General features: G+C 40.9%; 1 protein-coding gene across 1 annotated transcript in view; it reads left to right on the top strand.

Annotated features, from left to right (window-relative positions):
* abca12 (ATP-binding cassette, sub-family A (ABC1), member 12) overlaps positions 1-16,812 on the top strand; it is a 325,660-nt gene that overhangs the window by 266,881 nt on the left and 41,967 nt on the right. Inside the window, 4 exon segments of the mRNA XM_034186027.1 lie at positions 7,821-7,971; positions 8,641-8,894; positions 9,357-9,561; positions 13,170-13,279. Coding sequence (XP_034041918.1) covers positions 7,821-7,971; positions 8,641-8,894; positions 9,357-9,561; positions 13,170-13,279 — 720 coding nt within the window.

Raw genomic sequence — 16,812 nt, 5'->3', positions numbered from 1 at the left:
ACTTTACTGTTGTGAATGCGCACAACAAATACAACAGATTACAACAATGGTCAAAAAGTCAATTCACAAAGATGTCGTGTGGGCAGGCTCGAAGATAGGAGATGTCTGTCCAAAGCAGAACCGGAACCACACGATTTCCTCCGCCACCAGACCCCGGGAATACTGGAGCCGCCAAGTCCCGAACTCCCAGGTGGCCACTGCCTCCGCGTGTCGGACCTGGTACTGCTGGCGAGGAACAACAAACAATTAAATGTGGGCGCGTTTGCACCCAGCAATCCACATGGCAGGAAAACTACCTCCACCTCTCGTTGAAAAAAGAAACAGATTATCTGCTGTCCAAACACACGCAAGCAACAGATATTCCTGTCACAGTCAGCTGAGAACGTTACCTTCCAGGTAGAAACGATATCTCGGCAAAGAGGTGGAGACGTCGTCCTGCTGATGTACTCCTGCCGATCAGATGATTGGTAACAGCTGTTGCAGCTGATGCGTGACAGCTGTCACCCTGGCTGCTCCTGTGAGGCGGCTGCGCCCTCTGGTGCCTGGAGCCCGCACTCCAGACAGGGCGCCCTCTGGTGGTGGGCCAGCAGTACCTCCTCTTCTGGCGGCCCACACAACAGTCTGTCTGTCAGTCGATAAATGTTTGCTATTCGATGTCTGCCTGTCAGTCGATAAATGTTTGCTAGTCGATGTCTGTCTGTCAGTCAACAAATGTTTGTTAATGGATGTCTGTCTGTCAGTCAACAAATGTTTGCTAGTAAATGTCTGTCAGTCGATAAATGTTTGCTAGTCGATGTCTGTCTGTCAGTCAACAAATGTTTGCTAGTCGATGTCTGTCAGTCAACAAATGTTTGTTAGTAAATGTCTATCTGTCGATAAATGTTTGTTAGTAAATGTCTGTCTGTCAGTTGATAAATGTTTGTTAATCGATGTCTGTCAGTCAGTAAATGTTTGCTAATCAATGTCTGTCTGTCTGTCGATAAATGTTTGCTAGTCGATGGCTGTCAGTCAACAAATGTTTGTTAGTAAATGGCTATCTGTCGATAAATGTTTGTTAGTAAATGTCTGTCTGTCAGTTGATAAATGTTTGTTAATGGATGTCTGTCTGTCAGTCAACAAATGTTTGCTAGTAAATGTCTGTCAGTCGATAAATGTTTGCTAGTCGATGTCTGTCTGTCAGTCAACAAATGTTTGCTAGTAAATGTCTATCTGTCGATAAATGTTTGTTAGTAAATGTCTGTCTGTCAGTTGATAAATGTTTGTTAATCGATGTCTGTCAGTCAGTAAATGTTTGCTAATCAATGTCTGTCTGTCAGTCAATAAATGTTTGCTAGTTGATGTCTGTCTGTCGATAAATGTTTGCTAGTCGATGTCTGTCAGTCAACAAATGTTTGTTAGTAAATGGCTATCTGTCGATAAATGTTTGTTAGTAAATGTCTGTCTGTCAGTCAACAAATGTTTGTTAGTAAATGTCTGTCTGTCGATAAATGTTTGTTAGTAAATGTCTGTCAGTCGATAAATGTTTGCTAGTCGATGTCTGACTGTCGATAAATGTTTGTTAGTAAATGTCTGTCTGTCAGTTGATAAATATTTGTTAATCGATGTCTGTCAGTCATCAAATGTTTGTTAGTAAATGTCTGTCTGTCGATAAATGTTTGTTAGTAAATGTCTGTCAGTTGATAAATGTTTGTTAATCGATGTCTGTAAGTCAATAAATGTTTGCTAATCAATGTCTGTCTGTCTGTCAATAAATGTCTGTTGGTCAATAAATTTGTGTTAGTTAATAAATGCGTCATTTATGAGGTCTGTTAGAAAAGTATCCGACCTTTTTATTTTTTCAAAAACCTGATGGATTTGAATCACGTGTGCTTGCATGAGCCAACCCTACACCTTCGTGCGCATGCGTGAATTTTTTCACACCCGTCGATTGCATCATTTGCTGGCAAGCAGCCTTTGTGTGAGGATGTGTGTTGTGCTCTAGGTGGATTTTCATTGCAAGGAAAATGGAGGAACGACTGGAGCAGCGCTACTGCATCAAATTTTGCCAGAAACTGGGCGACAGCCAGGTGGAAACCATTCGGAAGATTCAGACGGCTTTCGGTGACGATCCTATGGGCATCACACAGATTAAGAAGCGGTACAACCGGTTTAAAGACGTCCGCACAATGGTGGAGAGCGAGCCACACTCCGGTCGGCCATTAACATGCAGAAATGACCAGATCATTTCCAAAGTGAACGCTGTGGTGATGTGGGACCGTTGTGTGACTATCCGAGAAATTGCGGAAGAGGTGGACATCAGCACTTTTTCGGCACATTCCACTGTGACAGAAGATTTGGCCATGAAAAGAGTGGCGGTGAAATCCGTGCCGAAGCTGCTGACAGCGGAGCAAAAGCACCTTCGTGTTGAGGTCTCACAGGACATGCTGGACTCTGTAAAATGATGCCCACCTCTTTTACAATTTCTCAGATAGTCACACGACTGAAAAGCCACCAAAAGCCGTCTGAATCTTCCGAATGATTTCTACCTGGCTGTCGCCCAGTTTCTGGCAAAATTTGATGCGGCGCTGCTCCAGTCGTTCCGCCATTTTCCTTGCAATGAAAATCCACCAAGAGCACAACACACGACCTCACACAAATGCTGCTTGCCAGCAACTGACGCAATCAACACGCGTGAAAAAATTCACACATGTGCACGAAGGTTCAAGGTTGGCTCATGCAAGCACACGTGATTCAAATCCATCAGGTTTTTGCAAAAAAAAAAAGGTCAGATACTTTTGTAACAGACCTCGTATTGTTTTTCTGTTGGTCGATAAGTGTCTGTCAGTAAATGTGTCGGTGGGTAAATGTCGATAATTGTCTGTCTGTTGATAAACGTCTATCTGTCTGTTGGTTGATAAATGTCTGTGTCAATAAACATTTGTCTGTATGCCATTCAATAAATGCATTTCGGTCTGTCAGTAAATGTCTTCTCAGTCAATAAATGTCTGTCTCTCTGTCAAATAATGGACATTTTTGAACAGCTGCAGTGCATATTTTCAAAGGCAGAAACAAAGGCCAAATTCTCAGTAGCATTTCTTTGCTGCTTGACACAATGCACTATATCATCTGGCCTGTGCCATAATGTGCCACCAGTGTGGATTTACAGCGCAGAGCAACAGGAGGTGCAAAAGGAGATTTTTTTTTGTTTTGTTTTGTTTTGTTTTTTTTTTGCAAAAAACAGATGGTGGTAAGAGTGAATGACTGAGAGAACATTTGCTAAAAAAACGTTTGTTCATTTCCAACCAATAAAGGTTTGAGAAAGTGAAAGGAATCATGAAGGGAAAGGCCTTGTGCAGAGTGTGAATTAAACACACTAAGTACAATGACAATCTCGGGGTCCTTACCTACAGAAGGCTTGTTACCTGATGGGAGGTACCTACTGTTACCTTACCTAGCATTGGTAATGTTTGCCGAATGTTGACTAATGCCCATCCATCCAGCCATCCAGCCATCCATCCATTTTCTATACCCACTTACTCCAATTAAGGCTCATGGGAGTGGGGAGGAGCCTATCCCAGGAGTCTTAAGGTGTGAGGCAGGGTACACCCTAGACAGGATGCCAGTCTGTCATAGGCAGTGGTGGGCACACTTCCGATAATCCGATAACAGATAATTATCAAAGATAATGTTTTCAGTATCAGATTATCTTTTTAGATAACTTTAAAAACCATTATCGGACCAATTATCTTCCGATTAATTTTTGTCCAATAACTTTTAAACCGATAAACAAAATAAACAAAGCTGAACAGCGACAAGCATTTTTAAAATTAGTTCAGCACCCACCTGTTAAAAGTTTTGTAACAGATGCATAGTTATAACCTTTGCAAACAGAAGAGAACTGCTTGTATAAAAAGCATCTCAATCCTCTGCAAACAAAGGAAAAGCAGCCCCAAAAGGAAAAAGAAAAAAAAAAACATTTCCTTCAGAGGTGACGTTAATTTAAATAACTTGTCCGAAATTAGTTTGGTAAAAAATTTAACCATAAGTTAAAACTGTATGTCTCTGGATGACTTGGGTGATATTGCCAGTGTATAAGTATGGGGTCAGAAGAAATTAGCTTTTTTTTTTTTTCTGTGACCAGTTTATCTTTGCCTGTAGAGGATAGAGCAGTTTATTCTACAATCAGCTCTCCTCTGTTTACAGAGGATAGAACTATGCATCTACTACAAAACATTTAACAGGTAGGTACTCAGCTGATTTTAGATTTCATAAATGTTTGTAACTATTCAGCTTTATTTACCACATGTGCAAAAATACGTTAGCTGTCTAAAAATTATTGTAAGATAATTAGTCCAATAATGGTTTTCAAAGTTATCTGAAAAGCTAATCCGATAATGAAAACATTATTTTCGATAATTAGCGGATTAGTGGAACTGTGCCCACCACTGAAATGGGGTGGTTCTTCAGGTCACCAAATTGCCAATGCATAAATCCGACTAATTTCTGACCAAATTGTAAATGGATAAAGAGATGGAATGTGGGCAAGACTGACGTGACCTGGGCAGGATGAATGAAGCCAAACACTCCCCCATCTTAGAGTTACCAAACAAGTTATAGCAAACAGGCTAACCCCTTGGTAATTTGAACCACAGCCCAGATGGAAGGACCACGACCATGACCGTGTGAACATTTTTGTATACTATTGTTTCTCAATGGATATTGACAAGTGAAATATGCTTTGAAGGCTGCAACTACTACCTGTCTTCATTGGATCTACATGTTGATTTGACACATTTTATGCCAGATATCCTTCTTGACGCAACTCTACAAACAAAATAAAACAAATATACTGTATGAAATGCAACTTCAACCAACCAGTTGCATGCCAGTGTTTGCTAAGTCTACATTGTTAGAATAATTATATTGTCATCCCACTACTGTAGCTGAAGTTCAGGTTCAAATGTTTCCCTGTTCTGGTGCTCGCCCCCGTCCTCAGCCCCAGATAGCAGAAGGCCAAGTCTGCACCATACCTCTCATTTATCAGACAGATGTCTCCTCCTCAAATAATGAATAATCACAGTGCTCCATCTGTCTGCCTGTACCCACCTGGGTTTGGTCTGCTGCCTCCTTACTTCTGCTCCTTGTCATGCCTTGGCGCGCACAGTCTGCCTACCGAGCACCTTTTTTGGCATCACAGTCAGAGGCTTTGTCTCTGTCTGGCAGGAACTGTTTGTGCCTGTCTTTGTTTTCCCACCCTTCCGCCCTCTTTTTCCTCATTCCTGTCTTGCTGACCCAGACATCCCAATCAAATGAACAAGCAGATTATGTGAGCGAAAAGGGTAGAACAGCATAAAAAAGGAAAAAGATGTCATGCCACCAGGGCATAGAGGCAGAAGTAATTTATCTTTCTCTCTTTTGCCGTCATGACTGTTTACTCTCCTCGTGGTGTGGCATTTCCCCTCCTTCTATTTTCAATGTGCTTCCGTGCCGGTTTTCATCAGGCTCTCGGCTTCCCTGTTTAACCTGTTGAGGAGCTGAGCCACTTCATTTGAGGGCATGTCCTTTACGAATGGCCATTTATGAGGGTGACTATGAATTTTCTATAACCACAGCCATTCTCAAGACAGTCAACTTGAAATTAAACCAAAGCATCTTTGTAGTTTTCCGCTATTTGAAGCCCTCTTTTCCAGATCACAACAGGAAAACAGCTGGTTTTGGACAATGGTGGGTACAGCTAATTGAAAAATGGCTGCTAATCCACTAACTGAACACTGACTGGAGCTGTACAAAGATCTGGCCTTCTGATATTGCAGGAGTTAAACCAACCATTCTGAAATGAAATGGTCTAGCACACACAGCATTTTACAGTTGCATCATTAGCTTATCCTAGCCCTACTCCCTGCTGCCTATCAACCTTGACAGCTGCACATAACAAGCTAGCACACTGGGTGTATCCCATAGTTTAGTCCTCATTTTTTCAATACTATTTCACATACTTTATTGATACACCTGTTGTACCTTCCATTTCCGCATTAAAGAAGGCTGCATTCATCAGCTGTATTCCAAGGAGCCTTCGAAATGTGACAGCCTAGTCTAGGGTGATCAAACGTCCTGTTGTGCCAGAACATGTCCTGTTTTTACGTCCTATCCTGGCTGTCCTGGGTTTTTCTTTTAGAAAGTGATGAAAATGTCCTGGTTTTATTGTTTGTCATTGGGCCATTAAATTGACCGGCATTACTAATTGCTAGAACTATAGGTGGAATGGAACTGGAACAACTGATAATTGGCGGAATGGATGGCAATTGATGGAATGGGTCATTTTGCTTATATTACACCCAAAATAAGTATTGATGAGATGATCAGGTCTTAACATTAAAATAATCAAGTTATTTGGCTACTATATAAAGCTATAGGTCAGCATTAAAGCCCCAAACTCTTGACAGAACAGTGACGGAATGGCAGAACGGGAGCTTGTGTGGTGCCATCTAGTATTAGTGAGGGTAAATTTTCCCGATATGGCAATCTGCTATTCCAGCCATTGGTGCTAACTGGGCCAGAAAAGAGATACATTTATGCTTTGAACATGACGGGGGGGTTCTGCTTTGTATGATAACATTTTGTTACATTATCTTGAGATTGGTTATCAGTATCTTGAGAGTAGGGGGCATAGTAAGGTGCTTTTCTGTCAATCATTCCGTCAATTGTATTAGCTTTCTGTTTCTGCCAACCGTACTGGTTGTGCTGATTAGTACCCGCCACCAACCGAGTATCATTTAAGTATCTCATTTCCGGGCTGAGTGTCCTGGTTTTTGGTAATCAAAATATGGCCACCCTAGCCTAGTTATACCACAATGGCGCATGCGGTTAAGGAATGCAGCCTTCAAAGCATGCAGCCCCTGAAATGGGACACAGTCTGTGATAGTACTAAATGAATAAGCTGCTAAATTTAGCTGATGCTACTGCTAACCACTAACTTTTGTTATATGAATTAAGTTACGTGGACATATGTATGCATCCTTTAGCTTTAGCCATTAATAAACATCAGTTTAACAGTTTGTGTATGACAAGAAATTTGGCTACAACTTTCAGACCCAGTCAGCCCATTAGGGCCCTCATGGATTGGTGCCCTCACAGAGAGAGGAAGCTAAGACAAGGCTGCTAATGCTAATGCAGCAACAAAGACTCCCCACAAAAATTTACTGGTCAACAAAATGGAACAGCTGGAACTTACATCTATGCAGAAAAACCTAGAGACAACTGCATTATGATTATTAAATGTGGTTCAACCCAGTGATACTGGGAGAGGTTAACAGACTAGCACAGCAGGTCACACAGCTAACTGTGTGAAAAACAATCAAAAACAAACAAAAAAATGGTGCACAAACTTAAAGGCAAGGTTTGTAGGATTACTTTGAAAGAATACATGTGGATTACATGTATGTATATACATACATTTGGATTACTTGTAATCTGATTACATTTGGATTACATTTCAAAGTAATCCTACCCAACCTTGCTTAAAGGGTAGTGATAAATACACTCTGAAATTGGATTATCAATACCATGACATTGGTCGAAAGGATCTGTAAGTTCCAGCAGTAACAAATGTGTGATTTTAGGGTTTCTAAATGTTTGTGACAAACTTTTCAACAAAATGTTTTTAGCAAACTCAGTTAGTGGAAATTATTTAGCAGAACCTAACTGACCACAAATGGTTATCAAAGTTAGCTGAAAACCTAATCCACTGTTATCAGATAAGCAGAACTGTGGCCACGAATGGATGTTGAAATACTTTTACCCTGTGTTATGTTTAAAGAATCCTATCATTGTGTATTCCTCAGGTTTGCCACGTTCCCTTGGATGTACCTATTATCAGGTGTCTTCAAGGATCCAGAGATGACCTTTATCAGCTATGTGTGCATCAACCTCTTCATCAGTATCAACACCGTCATTTCCATCTCAGTCCTCTACTTCATTACCCAAACTACACCAGTGAGTAAAGAAATCTATTCAAGATGCTTTTTATGGTGTTAACTAACTATCAGTGGAGTGGTTTCTACTCTCCTTTGATGACTGCTTCCTTTGTGAGAAACCTTTTTTTGAAAGATTATTAAAGCATATTATACCATGACAATGAGTTGTTTTTGAGTTATCTTGTCCACATACACACACACACACACACACACACACACACACACACACACACACACACACACACACACACACACACACACACACACACACACACACACACACACACACACACACACACACACACACACACGTCACTGAAAACAATATTTAATTATCGCCACTTTGTTAGTGCACAGGCAGGATAGTAATATCACCAGCAGTATATATTGTAAGTACTCACATAATGCAAAATCATTAATAACTGTGTTACACAGTTTGAAGGTGTAGGAAAAGTTGGTTTTGAGTTACTGTATCATAATCTAATCATCTGCCTCAGTGGTTGCCATCCATTGACACCCATGTCTTTCCTTTTTCACACTTTTTGAAAATGGGATTTTCTCATATGATGTAATTATCAAAGGTGACTCGAAAACGCAGGCTTAATTGCAAACAAAATTATGAGAAATTACTATAATCATCATTATTGTATTTCTTGTGATACTGATTTACTTTTCGCCTCTCTTGCAGTCTGTCAAGGGAATCTTCCACAGGCTGAGCCACGCCTTCCTCATTTTTCCCCAGTTTAACTTTGGTAACGGGTTGATGGAGCTGGTCAGGAGAAACATAGATGTTCAGATCCTCAGCAGCTATGGCATTGATGCCTACAAGAACCCATTCTACACAGATGCCCTGGGCTGGATGTTCATCTCCTCTTTCCTCCAAGGCCTCTTCTTTTTCACATTGCGGCTGCTGCTCAACAAGTGGCTCATATCCAGAGTCAGGTGAGAGAAAACAAAAGAGAAGCAAGACATGAAAGGCTTAAGAATTGACTACACTGAGAACGCATTTAAAGAAAATGAAATGATTCTTCTGATATTTCAATTAAAAAAGGAAAAATAGGATATCCGCTCAGTAATTTGTACTCATCTGCAGGAAATGACTTGATTTGTCTAATCAGTTTAATAGAAATGTTTTCTTATCTATCTATCTATCTATCTATCTATCTATCTATCTATCTATCTATCTATCTATCTATCTATCTATCTGTCTGTCTGTCTGTCTGTCTGTCTGTCTGTCTGTCTGTCTGTCTGTCTGTCTGTCTGTCTGTCTGTCTTAGCTGGAGTTGCACATGCCATTAAATTGATGTGATGCCTTTTTCCAGCTTTCTGTGTTTTTGTTTCTCACCATCAAATCTTCTTGTGATAACCTCATGCTTATTCTAGAAAATATTTCTCCTTGTCTAGGCATCTGTTTCAGGGCAGAAGGACAGCACCCCGTGTGGATTTGGACGATGAGGATGAAGACGTGGTGGCTGAGTACCATCGGGTATCAAGTGGAGGAGCCAACTCGGATATACTGCAGGTCAACCAACTCACTAAAGTCTACCACCACCTAAACAAGAAGATCGAAGCTGTGAAAAAGATTTCTGTGGGTGTTCCGGCAGGAGAGGTAAGCATTCATCAGGGTAGGGAGGACAATTTCAATTTATTTCATTTATATAGGACCAAATCACAACAAAGGTGCCTCAAGGCGCATCACACAAGTAAGGTCTAACCTTACCAACCCCCAGAGTAAGCACACAGGTGACAGTGGTAAGGAAAAACTCCCTTCGATGATTTGAGGAAGAAACCTCAAGCAGTCCAGACTCAAAGGGGTGACCCTCTGCTTGGGACATGCTACTGACAGAATTTACAGTACAAATATTCAGGACGTTTTGGGTGTCCCTGCTGGTGCACAGGACGGGAGGCCTGCAGAAGAAGACATCCACTCCCATCTCTGGATGGAGCCGCAACTCAGAGAGAAATAAAACAAAATCAGGTGGCAGAAACACAATAAATACAGTATAATTTGTCAGAATTTAATAACAAGAAAAACAGAAGAAATACTAAGGTGACTGCCGGCCACTAGCCCTAAACTTCACTAAAAGATCCAGACTTTAGATAAAGTTGAGGCCGCGGCAAGCTCTGTTTCCTAATAAAATGAATTTAAAAGGGTAAAAAGCATAGTACTATACTATGCCAGTATGCTAGCCATATGAAAGGGAAAATAAGTGAGTCTTAAGTCTGGACTTGAATATCTTACAAAATCTGACTGTTGTATTGACGCAGGGAGATCATTCCACAAAACAGGGGCACGATAAGAGAAAGCGCTGTGACCCACAGACTTTTTATTCACCCTCGGGACACAAAGTATTCCTGCACCCTAAGAATGCAGAGCCTGGGCCAGTACGTAGGGTTTAAGTAGGTCAGCTAAGTAGGGAGGTGCTAGTCTGTGAATAATTTTATAGGTTAATAGCAGAACCTTAAAATCTGATCTCACAGGGACAGGAAGCCAGTGAAGAGATGCCAAAATGGGTGTAATGTGGTTGAAATTTCTGCTTCCTGTCAAAAGTCTGGCAGCAGCATTTTGAACCAGTTGGAGACCCCTAATGCTGGATTGCGGTAAACCAGAATATAGAACATTACAGTAGTCCAATCTAGAAGAATCAAATGTGTGAACCAGGGTAGTTTAGTTTTTTTTCAGCAATAATAAGATAAGGGCCTGTAAATAATGACCTTTTCCAGTGTTGTTTGAAACCCAACAGATTTGCAACAATATTGACAAAACCTAAGTACTTGCAACACTTATTTATAAAAAGTAATTTCTCAATCAAATATGTCAACATCTAAGTAAAAATCACAATGTCTTTGCTACTGCCAAATAGTATGCTAGCACACCCATATGTTAGTCACACCTATTACAAGGAAAACTCTATTTCAACAGGAAGAAACCTCCAGCAGACCAGCCTTAGTGAGGTGATCATCTGCTGTGACTATTACACCAAGACACAGCACAGAAGGCACAAAACAAAACTGACACAAACATGCAATAACTTATAATAAACAAACAATAACTGCACAATGTGCAACACACTTTTACAATGGGAAAGTGTGTCCAGACTTTTGACTGTTACCGTAACTTTAAAAATCAGCTAAAGCTAATCTCCCATTATTTCTGGCCTCAGGTGACAATGAAACGATGAAACTGGCACAGATTGTCCACAACAGCATTACAAAGTTGTATGTCATAGCATATGCACCAGGTTACATGGGAGCTACTGGGCATGCTCAGAATGGTATGGTGTGCATTCTATGCATTAATGAATTTGTTATAACAAGATGACACTACAAAGCTACAATGAATCTGTTAACATCTGAAAACTGTGCTCTGCTGAAGAGTGCAGCATGCTTTTCTTGTTATTATGGATATGAATTATATTTGCACACTGAGTCCTCAAACTGCCCACACACTGACTGCAGTGCACTGACTGCTACCCAGTCAACATTGTCACTCCAATACAAAGAAATCTCCTACCACTTTACAAATGATACAGTCTGCATTATATTTTAGTTTTAGTTTACACTGTATCCTGCAATCTAAATAATTGAGCTGCCGAGCCGCATTCAAGCATGGATTATTTATTTCAAGAAGCACTGACAAAATAATAACAAAGCCACCTGAAAAGATGGATGGATGGATGGATGGATGGATGGATGGATAGCTTTATTATCATTGTCATTACAACAACGAGATTTCCACACTCACATTCCACAGACAAACAGCAATTAATACACAATTATTACTTGTTTACCGTAATAATGGCACACATCAGAATTAAGACAACACATATACATTTGACATTGTTTATGTGCACTAAACTTGAAACAGTCCGTTTTCCAAATTGAGGCGATGTGAGTGTGTGGTAGCCACTGCAACTGGAGTTGCGCCGCTGCCAGCTTGGGGGGAACGGGGACCTGCCGCAGCTAAAAACTGCGCAGCCCCCGCAGGGGAAGTAATGACGTTGGCGGTTGCCGGAAAGGGGAGTTGTTGATGGGGAGGGAGGGGGTGGGGGAAGGGAATGGAACATGTTTCAGTCCTGTGAAAAACAGTTTATTGTCTTTGTGAGATGAGATAAGAAACAGCCAATGTTCCCCAGGCCGAAACAAATCCCTCTGGAGGAGACAGTAGGGCAATTGACCTTCAGGCTTGATAAGCCTGTAATGTTATGGTTTCAGCAGTGAAATCACTTTTTAACAGTTCCACTTGCACAACCAAATCCCAATTATGATTTAAGAATATTCCCAATTATGAATTAAGAATATTCACCAGCCTCTGAAATCTTCAGCTTCAACTGCAAGGCACGCATCTGTTCCAAGATGTCATCCAATTTGCGTCTGAGTTCAAGAGTCATCGCAGTCTGAGAATGCACTGCCTTGCCAACCTCATTAATCATGATGGACAAGCGAGGGGCCGTGGTTATTGATGCTGCCGTCTTGCCAATTTTCCGGTAGATCACGGCAGCACATAAGCCAAAAAGTACCAGCCCTGCTACCATGAGACCAAAAATGAATAAATCCTCGACGTCCTCAATGGAGAAAGGCGCCAAGCATGCAACACACCAAGACCCCCAGGAGTCAAGAACATAGCCTAGAGGATATGTTCCATCTGGGCAGGTAGGATCCCCCGGTCCTGATAAGATAACAATGCCATCTGAAATAATAGCAAAATCTTGTGAAATAATAACAAAGCCATTTGTAAAAATAAAAGAGACACACACCAGCACTGGTCCAGTGTGCAGAAAATACTCAATATAGCCTATGTGCTAACCTCTGCGGTGCTTTTGCCAGAGTAATGAGCAGAACTGTGCACCTCAGCAAGATGCCACTGTGTGCTTTGGAATAGTGCTGCAGTGTGCATCTCACTGAGCTATGTTAGTCTCCTTCTACTCCCCCTGCCCACAGCTACTGCACACCGCTGTGCAGGTCAATGAAATCGATCTACTCCAAAATAGAAAACAATCTGTACTGTATTTTCATTTTTGCCTTTAATTTTAACCTGAGTGACCAGCCAAATTCACATTCAGCAGCACTGATTACATGTTTTCATGTGATTAGGAGCCAGAAACGCACAGATTTGGGTGCCAAAAACAGGCAATGGGAGACTGGCTTAACACAGTGTTATAGTACTGCACAGAGGTCAAAGCATCATGATGATTAAGGAATGCGGTTTGTTTGCAGTGCTTTGGTCTGCTGGGTGTGAATGGAGCAGGAAAAACAACCACCTTCAAGATACTGACTGGAGACGTTCATCCCACTGATGGCACAGCACAGATCAAAGACTGGGACGGGTAAAATATTCATAAACGTGTTTAACAAAATTTTGCATGCAAACTCTGCAAAAACATCATTATGAACACATTAAGGAGTGTATTCTGTCACATGTATTTCTCCTCACAAAGTAATGAGTTGCATCAAAAACCAAGAAAGTGGGACCATTGTTCGTGTCTACATTTGTTATACTACAGTAGCTTTAGTCTATAGTTGCTCCAAATACATTTGCTACATCCTGAGTTCTTCTATTTTGAATATATTTTATGGTAAATTGTTCTATATTTAACACAATTTAATAGCCTGAGTAAATACAAATTACAGTTTTAAATTTTATTTTTATTTATTGAAACACATATCTATATACATAAATAATTTGTTGCCAAATGGGCGTTGTAAAAGCTGTTGCCCTGTAATTATGAAATCTACAAATCTACAGAAATGTATTGACTGGATTGAGCTGGACTCGATAAACCCAGGAATGATTTCTGCCAACCAAATCATCGCTTAAATAGAACTGTTTCAGAAGTGTGAGCATGAAACTGGCTAAAAGGTGTCACTCACTTGCACACTGTGCAAGGTCAAAAGAAATACAAAGAGAGATGAGAAAGCAAGTCCTTGAAATACATTGGTCTATGAAGTGTAGCTATTTTAGATACATACAAATATTAGAAAATGTACAAAAATGAAGCTCTTGTGGTCGTACAGTTTAGTGTATGGTACTGTTTAAAAAATATTTATCCTGCGGAAGCGTTTGTTATTTTGAATAGGTAAGGTCTATTTTTGCTCACCAGGCTGCTGTGTGCAATAATACTTTGTTTCCTGCATTACTAAAATATAAACGCAACACTTTTGGTTTTGCTCCCATTTTGTATGAGATTAACTCAACAATCTAAAACTTTTTCCACATACACAATATCACCATTTCCTTCAAATACTGTGCACAAACCAGTCTAAATCTGTGATAGTGAGCACTTCTCCTTTGCTGAGATAATCCATCCCACCTCACAGGTGTGCCATACCAAGATGCTGATTAGACACCATGATTAGTGCACAGGTGTGCCTTAGACTGCCCACAATAAAAGGCCACTCTGAAAGGTGCAGTTTTGTTTTATTGGGGGGGATACCAGTCAGTATCTGGTGTGACCACCATTTGCCTCATGCAGTGCAACACGTCTCCTTCACATCATCCGTGAAGAGAACACCTCTCCAACGTGCCAAATGGCAGCGAATGTGAGCATTTGCCCACTCAAATCGGTTACGACGACAAACTGGAGTCAGGTCGAGACCCCGATGAGGACGACGAGCATGCAGATGAGCTTCCCTGAGACAGTTTCTGACAGTTTGTGCAGAAATTCTTTGGTTATGCAACCGATTGTTCCAGTAGCTGTCCGAGTGACTGGTCTCAGACGATCTTGGAGGTGAACATGCTGGATGTGGAGGTCCTGGGCTGGTGTGGTTACACGTGGTCTGCGGTTGTGAGGCTGGTTGGATGTACTGCCAAATTCTCTGAAACGCCTTTGGAGACGGCGTATGGTAGAGAATGAACATTCAATACACGAGCAACAGCTCTGGTTGACATTCCTGCTGTCAGCATGCCATTGCACGCTCCTTCAAATCTTGCGACATCTGTGGCATTGTGCTGTGTGATAAAACTGCACCTTTCAAAGTGGCCTTTCATTGTGGGCAGTCTAAGGCACACCTGTGCACTAATCATGGTGTCTAATCAGCATCTTGATATGGCACACCTGTGAGGTGGGATGGATTATCTCAGCAAAGGAGAAGTGCTCACTATCACAGATTGGACAGGTTTGTGAACAATATTTAAGAGAAATGGTGATATTGTATATGTTGAAAAAGTTTTAGATCTTTGAGTTCATCTCATACAAAATGGGAGCAAAACCACAACTGTGCGTTTATATTTTGTTGAGTATATTATTTACTGTATGTGTCATTGCATGCAGATACCTGAACGCATCAGATATTCAAAGTATAGTCCTGCAAGATACATGTCAAAAGATGACTTATGAGGCTATAGAGGAAAGGACATGTTCAAAACAAAAAGTAATCTATTGCAGGATGAGACTCTCCTTTCAATCGTGCAGATGAATACATTTCCACAACAGAGATATTCATAAAGTCAGGAAAGCTATCAAAAAGAACAAAATGAACAGGCTGCAATGCAACTATCTCAGGTTCACCCAAACTCATGGATCATGGTCTAAGTTTCTGCTTTGTTGTTAATACCCAGGTCACACAGCAGCGGTGATAGCTGGAAGAAGAACAACAAGTCAAAAATCATGAGAAAAGGTGGAGGAAAGATCCTGCACTTTTCCCATCACTGAAAAGCCTGCAAATCAAGTGAACTGAAACAGAACTTAAAGCGAAATTGCTGACAACCTCTGCAAAGATTTCAATGAAGGGTTGAACAAAAGGAAGGAAACAAAACCGAAACTCATGAAAGAAAATGAAAGAAACATCGACCTCGATGCTTTAAACAAATCAGAATGAAACATTCACAATGACGTGACCAGAACTGGGTGTACAACCCCAATTCCAATGAAGTTGGACGTTGTGTAAAATGTAAATAAAAACAGAATATGATTTGCAAATTCTCTTCAGCCTATATTCAATTGAATACACCACAAAGATGAGATATTTAATGTTCAAACTGATAAACTTTATTGTTTTGTGCAAATATTTCCTCATTTGAAATGGATGCCTGCAACACGTTTAAAAAAAGCTGGACCAGTAGTAGTTTCCCACTGTGTTACATCACCTTTCCTTCTAACAACACTCAATAAGCGTTTGGGAACTGAGGACACTAATTGTTGAAGCTTTGTAGTTGGAATTCTTTCCCATTCTTGCTTGATATATGACTTCAGTTGTTCAACAGTCTGAGGTCTCCATTGTTGTATTTTGTGCTTCATAATATGCCACACATTTTCAATGGGCGACAGGTCTGGACCGCAGGCAGGCCAGTCTAGTACCCGCACTCTTTTACGATGAAGCCATGCTGTTGTAACACGTGCAGAATGTGGCTTGGCATTGTCTTGCCGAAATAACAGGGACGTTCCTGAAAAAGACGTTGCTTGGATGGCAGCATGTGTTGCTCCAAAACCTGGATGTACCTTTCAGCATTGATGTGCTATCACAGATGTGTAAGCAGTGATTGCCGGTAACGCGTACTCTTATCTAACCACTTTTTTTTGTAACGAGTAATCTAACGCGTTAATCTTTCCAAATGAGTAATCAGATTAAAGTTACTTCTCCAAGTCACTGTGCGTTACTATTATTTTTGCATTGTGGGTCGACAGCAGCATTAAACTTGGTCCGTGGGCAGGAGGTCGGGGTTCGACTGAACTGCCCACTTTAAGCGAGCTGTGAGCTTTTCATCAGCTACGACTCGTCCTCACCTCTTAAAGCCTGGTGAAAACAGCACATCTGCACTGAGCTTTACAAAGTCATTTTTATGCTTTATTTTTCTCCTTTATTTAGAATTCTGAGCTGAGCCGCTCCGTATGTGCTGGTTAAAAACAGCTGATCCTCCGCG

The sequence above is a fragment of the Thalassophryne amazonica genome, chromosome 14, assembly GCF_902500255.1.
Source record: "Thalassophryne amazonica chromosome 14, fThaAma1.1, whole genome shotgun sequence".
Taxonomy (NCBI): Eukaryota; Metazoa; Chordata; class Actinopteri; order Batrachoidiformes; family Batrachoididae; genus Thalassophryne; species Thalassophryne amazonica.
The sequence above is the reverse complement of the archived record's forward strand: the minus strand, read 5'-3'. Positions and strand labels throughout refer to the sequence as shown.